General features: G+C 41.8%; 1 protein-coding gene and 2 non-coding genes across 6 annotated transcripts in view; all 3 read left to right on the forward strand.

The window, feature by feature from the left end:
• si:dkeyp-9d4.3 (caskin-1) overlaps positions 1-6649 on the forward strand; it is a 35118-nt gene extending 28469 nt beyond the window's left edge. For all 4 annotated transcript variants that reach the window (XM_051385025.1, XM_051385026.1, XM_051385027.1 and 1 more), the window contains 3 exons: positions 12-669; positions 1814-2405; positions 4634-6649. In XM_051385025.1, coding sequence (XP_051240985.1) covers positions 12-669; positions 1814-2405; positions 4634-4730 — 1347 coding nt within the window. In that variant the 3' untranslated portion in view covers positions 4731-6649. The remainder of the gene's footprint in view (positions 1-11; positions 670-1813; positions 2406-4633) is intronic.
• Positions 6650-8609: 1960 nt separating this feature from the next.
• LOC127355680 (small nucleolar RNA SNORD60) lies at positions 8610-8700 on the forward strand. The gene has a single exon (XR_007881826.1). It is a non-coding gene; the product is annotated as a small nucleolar RNA SNORD60 (small nucleolar RNA).
• Positions 8701-8889: 189 nt separating this feature from the next.
• Positions 8890-8981, forward strand: LOC127355681 (small nucleolar RNA SNORD60). Its single transcript, XR_007881827.1, has one exon. It is a non-coding gene; the product is annotated as a small nucleolar RNA SNORD60 (small nucleolar RNA).
• Positions 8982-9998: the final 1017 nt, after the last annotated feature.

Genomic DNA, 9998 nt, shown 5'->3' on the forward strand with positions numbered 1-9998 from the left:
GTGATCTCCAGGTGAGTCCGCCTTCACTTCGTCGCCAGTCAGGCGCAGGGGGCCTTGGATCTGAGGATGAGGATGTCTTAAGTCGGCGCAGGACCATCAGTGGCCTGGAAGGCCTCCCTGGTGATCAGACTGACCTGTTACCTCGGCAACCGGCCCAGCAACGTCCAGAGCCCCGGCCCCGATCCACCGTAGTCTCCTCAGCATCAGAGATCACAGACGGCACAGCAACCCTCCGGAGGAAGCCGCGGCCTCTGGCAACAGACTCTGAAGCACCTGCATCCGTGGTTACCAGTGTTGTTACCATGACAACCGGCTCTGACACCATACGCAGGAGACCACGCACGTCTGAGCACGCAGACGGTGTCATTCAAAGCAATAACCAATTAGAATCTCCCAGCAGTCAAACAGATAGTAGCCGGAAAAACGGGGGCGAGCCGCAACAGAACGGTGGCGTGGTGCTGAGGCGGAGGCCGGTGTCTGAGGTCTCTGACAGGACAGACACCAACAGAGAGAGCTGTGAGTGGATGGAGGCTAGGAAGTCTCTGAAGCCGCCGGTCTCACCCAAACCATCCACAGTCACTATGAAGAAGACACAAGCTGACCCCCCAACCCCGACTCGCAGGGTCCCCATACCGGGGCCTGATAATACTGAAACGGCACAGAGCCCTGGTGAGATATACGTACACACATAACTGAAGATTTGGTATTCAGTCAAGCTCATCCTTCCACCTGTAATTAAAATAAACACATATTCAATATAGATTATGCCTTCTATTATAAGGCTTATACCTCTTCTACCTTCTTATATTTATTTCAAATTGCTGTTGATGCCTCTGTGAATATAAATTACATCACTTCTAAGAGTTTTCACAGAAACTCATACACATTAATTCAGTTTTAAAAACAGCAAATGTTAAAGCACTATGTATACTATAAGCAGCAGCGTGTTCATTTAAATTAGTAATTTAAAGTAGGTATAGCTTTAGCAAAATTGGATGCAGTTTTTTAAGGTGCCAGACTGCTGAAGATACAGAAACACCATATTTTTAGGTTCTAGTTGGATGCTCAGCCACTCATTGTACCTGGATTACATTTACGACTGTTCTTTAAATTGACCCCAAAGATAGGAGACCTGTTTATTGTAGGGCTGTTTGTTTGGTACAGACCCCAAAAAATGTCACATCAGCTTGATTTTAATTGTTTTTTCAGTGACAGTAAATCAAATGCGTGATGCATCTCTCAGAATAATGCTGATTACCAGAATCAGCATTATTCTATACATGTATGTTTTTGAAAAGCCAAGAAGCTCTGCTGGAATCTGCTGGAAAAGGCAGGAAAACAAATCTTAATTCTTCTTAATTCTTAATTTAACTTTTTCCATGCTAGCCCCAATTGTCTTCCAGTAGCTATGAATCAGAGCACTACAATAACAGCCCCTCCAGCATGCTGTCTGCCTCACTGTAGACTGTTTCAGTATCTGACCATATTTTTCCAGTTAAACTCTCGCCAAGTCAGTGAGTTGATTGATTTCCACAGCTTAGTGATTACAGTTTCCCACTCCCCCACTGATTCAAGCATGCAGTTACAGTCCCAGGACCCCTTGGAAAAACAGTGGGATGCAAAAGTTTAAGAAACCAAAGTTCAAATATTAATAGCAGACCTACAATATTATTATAGAGGAAACTCCCATGTTGCTGCACTGAAGAAAATTGAGGATATCAAAATAAGAAATGTCTGATAATTCAATCTTTTCTTTTATATATTACCCTTTATTTAAAAACTGACAGCACTCTCTCTGATTCTCTCTGACCAGAGCCGAAACGCGTCCCTCCTCCTGTATCCCCGAAACCCCGTGGACCTCCAACAGCACCTAAACCAGGCAAAGCAATAGTAGCTTCAGCTACCATGAGCACAAGCCCTGCTGCTACCAGTCCAGCTGCAGCCAGCCCCACCCCAGCCCCTAAACTCTCCTCTCCACTCTCTGCCATCGCCCCTCTTCCAGCTCCAGACACCCCTTCTGCTCCCTCTCTCTCTCCGGGACTCCCTCTTACCTCCCCCTCCCCGGCCCAGAGTCCCTCCACCCCCTCTCCACACCCCGTCAAACCTCCCCGCTCCTCCATCGCCGGTCTCTCCATCGACCTGGTGGGAGGACGGGAGCTGGAGGAGGAAGAAGAAAGGAGGAGAGAGGAAGAGGAGAGGAGGAGAGAGAGGGAACACAAGAGGCACAAGGAGCAGGAGGAGGAGGAGGAGAGGAAGAGAGTAGAGGAAGTGAATCTGAGAGAGGTGGAGGGAGAAATAGAGCAGGAGGAGGAGGTGCAGCATCGTTTGGAGGAGACCAGTACCTCCTTGGCTGCAGCTGTGCAGGCTGTAGAACATAAGATCAAAGAGGAGGATGCACAAAATGAGTGAGTATTTATGAAGTTAATCTTCAGATTTTGCCACAGAATTTACCATTTATATCCACAACAGCCGCTCTGGAATACTTGTTGGCATCCAAGTTGATGATGAGAGGATCGGAGCATAAATTAACTTTTCAAAGTGAGAAGATTGTTTCAGGCGTTGAGTAAAAGTCCTGTTCATCTTCTGCATAGACAGTGTTTTAGTGACCGGCTGTTGGATGGACACGATACTGTGTACATAAATAATAGTTCAACATTTTAGGAAATATGCTTATTCACTTTCTTTCCGAGAGGGAGGTGAGATTATTGATACCACTGTATTAGCCGTGCATTAAGTACAGAGACGGAGTCAGGACATGGTTAGCCTAGCTTAGCATAGTGACTGAAAGTGGGGGGAAACTGCTAGCCTGGCTATCTCCAAAGTTAAGAAATGCAATTACCAGCGCCTGTAAAGCTCATTAATTTACATGTTGTACCTGCAAATGTGCATATTTTGCATATTAACACTCAAGCTTGTATAAGATTTTATTGCATAAGGTAGTTTGCTTTACGATTGTACATTTCACTTACATTTATAATTTTGTATCTTACATTTTCACACTGTCTGTTAGTGAGGTCTTAATGAATATGCCACACTGCATTAACACTCACACAGTGAAACCTTTGAAACCTTTAAAGCAGAAATGTATATAACCATTTGTGGTTGCAGGAGACTCCCTACTGGAATTATTTCTTGGGGGAATTACAGCGACTGTGGCATTTGACTTCAAGCTATTTCTGGCAACAGTCTTCCCATGTCTACCTCAGGCGGAAAACAAATAAACATTTGTTCTAAAATGTTGAACTATTCCCTCAAGGGGGGAAGTCAATTACAACTCCCAAGAAACATGAAATCACTGAGTTCAAAGCCAGCTGAAGCCAAAGTTTACACTTTGTAGAAACACGATAAAAACGTCCAGCGTTTTAAATCACTTTCATTCACTTTTGAATTCTGGGTCAATCGGGCAGCGTGCAGTGTTTATTCCCCATTTGCAACAAACAAACGGTTCTAAATTTGCCACAGCTCAGATTTTTGGCTTCCGGCTGGCATCTTTACCGTAGCAACGGTTGCTATGATGATGATTTGTACTGTGGTAATTTGGAGCCTTACGTCCAAACAAACAGTACAAAACATGGTTGGATAACCATTATAACCGATGTGCCATGACATAAACACAGACTTGTGGTCCTTAAGGTTTCGATCCCGGGTTGTAAGCTTGGTTACCGCGGTAACAGCGAGTGTGTTTTAATACTGCCACAGCAAACACTCAGCAGCTACTTTCTCAGTTAACAACAGAGCAGCAACTGGTGTATTTGTTTACAGCACAACCAAACAAATACATTGTTTTTCCTGTGCAGTGTTGAGCAATGACTCAATCCAGAAGCTGTCAATACCTCGTACTTAGGTAACGTTAGGCAATATGAATCCAGGGCGGAAGTGACCGACGTCGCCTCTACAACTACAATCTATACTGATAATCACTGAATGGAAATACAGTTAAAGGCTATTGCAGAAAAGATGCAGACCATAAATAGTATCAAAAACGAGGTTTGAGTTTGATTTCATGAACATTTTGTGGATCATGACTTTAAAGTGTCTATAATTTATATTTTTACAACAACGTATCAAATGACAATAAGAAAGGAGTCGCCCTAGTGATAAACCTACTGAGACTTATCACCTCCATCTGCGGCTCCCCTCAACTTTATGGAGCTTCATAGCAAGTTTAATTTCATTTTCACTTACATATTTTTTGCTCACGCTCACCTGCCCAAAAGTTAGCAACAACCTGAACATAGTGGAGCATTAAGCAGCTAAAGGAGTTGGTACTGACAAGAACAGAGCTAAAAGGAGGCCCGAAAGACGACTTGAAATTAATGGTAACGCTGCTCTTTGTCTGCTGGATGTGTAATTAAGCAACTGCTTGTTAACAACACATTAACTTAGAGGGAGATGATATGTCCGTTTTTACTTTTGTACTGTTAAATGATCCAGGAGATTATTGTGTATCTATGTTGACGAACATTGCAGTTATCATTTAAAGAGAAATACCACTCTGATAACCAACGTTGAGAGATCCAAGCACTCTAAACCAGTTCCAGCCTCCATTTCACATCTCTAATCCACTCCTCTGACTGTGCCGTGCCTCACAATCAACTAACTCTTCTTTCTTTTTTTGCTATCCAACTTCCAGCTCTCTTTCCAGTAAAAAGTCAACAGTCTCCATCTTGGATGACATCGGCAGCATGTTTGACGACTTGGCAGACCAACTGGATGCGATGCTGGACTGATCTGCTGCCCACGTCTCATTTCCAACAAGCCCTCTCCCTTTTTCTCCCCCATCATGCGTAGGTGTATCAAGAAAACTCTCCCAAGGCTCGATGCTGGCGCTCTGAGAGAGTGTGTGTGTGCGTGTTTTGAGCGTGTGTCCCTCCTTGCGTGAGCGCTTCTCATGTAGCCTTGACCAGTATACTGAGGAGGGAGTCCTCTTCGTCTGGTGCAGTAGCTCTAGTACGCCTCCGGATGCGAGGAGGCCGCTCCCACACAACCTCTGACCTCTGCAGCCAGGCGAGCCGCCGCCGCCGCCGCCCAGCCTCAGATGGCTGTGTGGATCGAGAAGCACAATCATTTTTCCTCATCCTTTTATCTCTACAGACTCTGAATAGGACAGAGATCCTAACTCAGTCAGACAGGGAGACAGACAGATAAGCATATTGCTTAAGCAAAAATAAGCACATAAACTGACTGACAGACAGGCAGATAGATAGATAGCTAGATAGATAGACAAGATGCATACAGATGAGACACCGGAGAGAATTTTTAAAAAGCACACGAAAAAACGACAGGCCGCTTTCTGAGTCTGTCTCAGTCCTGCGATGTCAAAAGGATGCATTTTTCCAGATGAATCGTAGCCTCTATTTCTCTTCTGTGTGAGTGGAGGATTGTGGCTAGCCGGACTTCCTGACCTGTGTGTTGTCTCTCTTTCATGTTGTTGTTGTTGCTGTTGTTGTTATTGTTGCCGTTGTTGTCGTTACGAGCGTGTGTAGTCCCTGCTGATGCTCATGTCAATGTCCTCCCACTCGTACAGTAGTTATTCTAATGATCAGAACGACGATATAGATGTGTGTCCATGAATTTTGAGACACAAACACACAAACACACACACACACACACACACACAGATATGCACATTACATTGGTTGTAATCTCGCTGGTGTTCTGCTTTGTTGGTGTTTAGCTCCATCTATGGAGGTTTGCTTGGAAATGAATCACATACACATATACATACACACATTTACATGCAAAGACACATATATACAAGCACACTCATGCGGTGTATCCCTTTGTCCTGCTGCAAGTGAACAGTGTTTTTAAAAGATAATCCTATATTTCAATGCTTTATATAGTACATCCAGTATATACATAGAGTTTATAATATACCTGGGTATTTGAGCTGTTAGAGCTCCCTCTAGTGTTGGTTAGTGAAACTGCCTCCAATCTGCCCACCTTCCATCTTGTCTCACCCCCCTTTTTATCTCCCTCTGTCTGTTTTGTTAACTCTGCATCTCTCTGTGCCTTGGTAGTGTTCTTTCATATATTCGAAATATTGTCTCTTTTTTTTTCTTTTCTTGATTTCCCCTCCAAAGTTTAACGTGTGTTCTCTGGTTCCTTACAAACCCTCGCTCCTTGTGTGTGATGTCAAAAGTAGCTTATAGGTTGAGTTGTGAGTCCCTTAAAAATCAATCACCCTGTCTGCACTCCTCCTGTAACCATTGAGAAGCCTCGTGCGAGCCTATATAAGCCCCCCCGTGTAAGCTGTAATAAATTGGCTCCGCTCCTCCTCGGCTCCCCAGTTTTCAGTGGTCCCCCCCCCCTCCCTCATGTAGGCCAGACAGTGGATCAGCCACCAGTGTTCATCCCAATGAAGAGTCCACTTGTATTTTTATGCTCTTTGAAAACAAAGATATATTTGAGAGACAGATGGTTCTATGTGAAGAATAATAATAATAATTATAATAATAATAATAATGATGATGATGATATTATAGACATTGAAGTGAGGTGAGCTGATTGAGCCTGTACATTTATGGTTGAGTTCTGGATGTGTTGTGACGGCTGTTGTGCCATGGTTGGGTTTAGGTTGTGTTTCTGCTGTGACGATGCATTCCTGTACAGCTGTGATCAGAATAAATGTATAAATTAAACCTTACACGACTCTTTAAGTGTGGTTCTTTTAGATACTCATACTCACTTTCTCTTTCCACAACATGTTGGAGGATAAGGTTTTGGCCCAGTTGAAACAAGAAAGGGTCTTCCCCCAAACTGTTGCTACCATTAAAGACAGCAGGGTCATGCGATCTGCAATATTTCTGGGAGATTTTGGGAGGTTAAATGACATGAGGAGTTTACATTGTGCAAACAGTGTCTTTATTACTTTAAATATAAAGATACTTCTTCATATTTATGATTATTGTTTACTCATCTGCTGGTCACTGAGAGTTAACAAAATGTCGTTGTACTGAGCCTACAATGACAGATAAAGTGTCTTATGTCTTATGGGCCAACAGATACTTTTAGACTAAATATTTTAAATAAGAATTTTAAGAGTTTTAGGCAAAAACAATTACATTAAATGTTTTTTTTCCCTCATAATTAACATACCTGACAGTGAAATAACAAGTATAATGTACAGAGATTCAATTTACAGAAAATATAACTGGATAATTAAATAAGTGCACTTGAAAAAAATGTAGTTAATGGCTTCTTAAATCATGAGATAATTGTACAGGGTTTGGTTAGAGGAGGGTTTCTGCTGGGGCACTTTGAACTCAGTATTTATAAAGTTCTTACCTTTATTGAAACAAAACTTAATAAAAACTATTTCCAGATCAAAAGTAGGCCTGATAATAACATTTTAACCATTAACAGTATGATTTTAACCTCCATAAAATGACCATTATATCGTTAGCATTCAAAAACTACAACTCCCAGCTTCTGCCTCTAAGACTCATGGGAGATGCTGTTCAATGCATCGTTGTTTTATCGTCCTTAAAGCGGGTAGTTGCTCAGATAGCGTGCTCCAGTATATCAATGTTGGGCCGATAAGCATTATAACATGTCCAGATTGTCCCAGAACGATTTCTCCAACGACAGTGGTGAGCTGGCTTCGTGCAGCCTTGTAGTCCAGAAAGGGGAGGGAGTTCCGCGTTGGACGGAAGCCGTATAAATACGACCCTCCTCTGGTGCATTAGCTCTCTTTACTGGCAGCATGGCGGCAGAGGTGAAGACTCGTTTCTGCTTTCAGTCTTTTCTTCAAACTTTACCTCACAGCAGCAGAGAAATGACCCGATGCATGAAGAAAGCTGAGCAGAGAGGAGTTACACAAACCAGTGAGTATTATATTGTTTTACATTTTATTTATAATTTCACCATGTTGGTCTGAACAGCAACACGTGGCTGATCTGCAAGGGCCAACCACGTGGTGCCAGCTGGGAGCTATGCTGTACGTGTTTTTTATTAAGTCTTTTGTTACTGTAAGTTTTTTTTACTTTGTGTAAGGAGATATAATAAAGAAATCTTGAATTAAACTTTAAACAGCTCAGAGGTCCACCTATATATGCTGTTTAATATCTATGGTATTGCATTGTGTGAATTACATTTTGAAATGGCTATTATTAACATTACAACTGGTTCAGATGGATTTCTTATTTTTTTCTGAGTTTCGCTTTTCCTCTTTTATCAAAGGTCACATGGAGGCACGCTGGAGTCGTCACCATGATGACTTGTGTGACGACTGAGATGAAGAAACTCAAGATGACCTGCCTTTTTAAAGAAGTCTTTCACTGGGTAAGAGCAAATGTGAATTAAAATGTAAATTATATACATGTGTAATGTAACACTTAGAGTCCTTATGAGGTTCTACTCCCCCACACACACACTTTAATACATTAAAGGTAAACAGATGAACAAAAACAACTTGCTTTAAATATCCCCCTCTTTCCCCTGTACAGTTGAAGCTGGTACAGCTCATAATGAGGGAGACTTGAGGGATGGATGGTGACTGAAGACCCCCGGGAGCTGCCTGAATTCGATCCCTCAACACCCGAGAATGAATTCTGAGTGAGTTCACACACATTAAAACTATTATGAAATGAGAATTATTATGAAACAGCCGGTGATGACAGACTCAAAATCAACTTTTCTGACACCTACTATGAGAGCTGTACTGCAGCTCCTGATTCGAACTTTATTCTGAGGCTTCATTATATTAATCCACTCTTAAAATCAACATTATCACTTTTCCTAACTTTTTTTTTTTGATCTGTACTTTCCTGAAGGCTGAAAACTTCAGAGCTGGCTGTGTGAAGATCGAGGTTCTTGTCTGGGACCCAGCGAGGGGTTTGAGAGCTGGTGAGTCCGTGCAGTATGTTTGCATTTGAATAACTTTCTAGCCGGTGATGACAAACTAAAATATAAACTTTTCTGACACCTACTATGAGAGCTGAACTCCAGCTCCTGATTCGAACTTTCTTCTGAGGCTCTTAAATTAAATGTACATACACATTCAGTTTCTTATGTGAATTAAAACTGAGCTCTTTTTACAGGTTGATTAAGACTCAAATTCAAGATCCTGACGATGACGACTGGTTTTATTTTATTGGTAAGTAGAAGTGGTTTAGCTAATGACAATTTCTGACACCTTGTATGAAAGCTGCTTGCTCCTGATTTTAACTTATGAGGGTTCAAAGACTCATATTTTTCTGTTTGTCACACCGACTGTAGTCTGACCTGTGCGTGTCTCTTTCAGGTTCCCTAAAGCTTTTATCCAAATGTCGTCACGGGCCAGAAAACTGCAGCTGCCGTCGAGCGACTGGAACAAACCTGAATCATGAAACTACAGTTTTTAAATGCACAATGTGTGTGGATAATAAAGCTATTGCCTACATCAAACTGTAAACTGGTATTTGTTTTAATAAACAGTAACTGAGTTTACTCTTTGTGAATGTCTGTGATGTTACTGGGAAACCTTCATACTGTTGTATTGCTGCATTTTTGTAATATCAGCTCTTAAATCTGCACCCAGGTTTACATGGATTATAGTGATGACATTTTCCAGGATATTTGGTTTTGTTTCCATGATGGAGAACTTTTCTGTACATTTTCAGGATACATTGAAACCCAAACATACTAATAAAGTAAATTTTCTTGGCAGGAAAGATTTATAAAGGCCTATGAATCTGCTTGTCTTCAGCTGATTTGGCATTAGTTTACCAGAGACAGAGTTAATGTTCACCTGTTAGATGGACACGAGGTAGATTCATTCTTCCCCATTTTTAGATGTGTGATCACAGCTTGAAGCTCAAAAGGTGTTCTGAAATGTTTTCTTACTGGATTAAAATGAACATTTATAGCTTTATATGGAGCCTTATGTCGACGTTTGGGTCACCGGTGTCTTTGAATGGGTTTAAAAGCAGTACAGAACCGATCAGACCTGACATATCGGAAATAATACAGTAACTTAGACTTGTTCCAATTCCATTTTTTTCCTTGTTGACATA

Source organism: Dicentrarchus labrax, unplaced genomic scaffold (genome assembly GCF_905237075.1).
Source record: "Dicentrarchus labrax unplaced genomic scaffold, dlabrax2021, whole genome shotgun sequence".
Classification (NCBI taxonomy): domain Eukaryota; kingdom Metazoa; phylum Chordata; class Actinopteri; family Moronidae; genus Dicentrarchus; species Dicentrarchus labrax.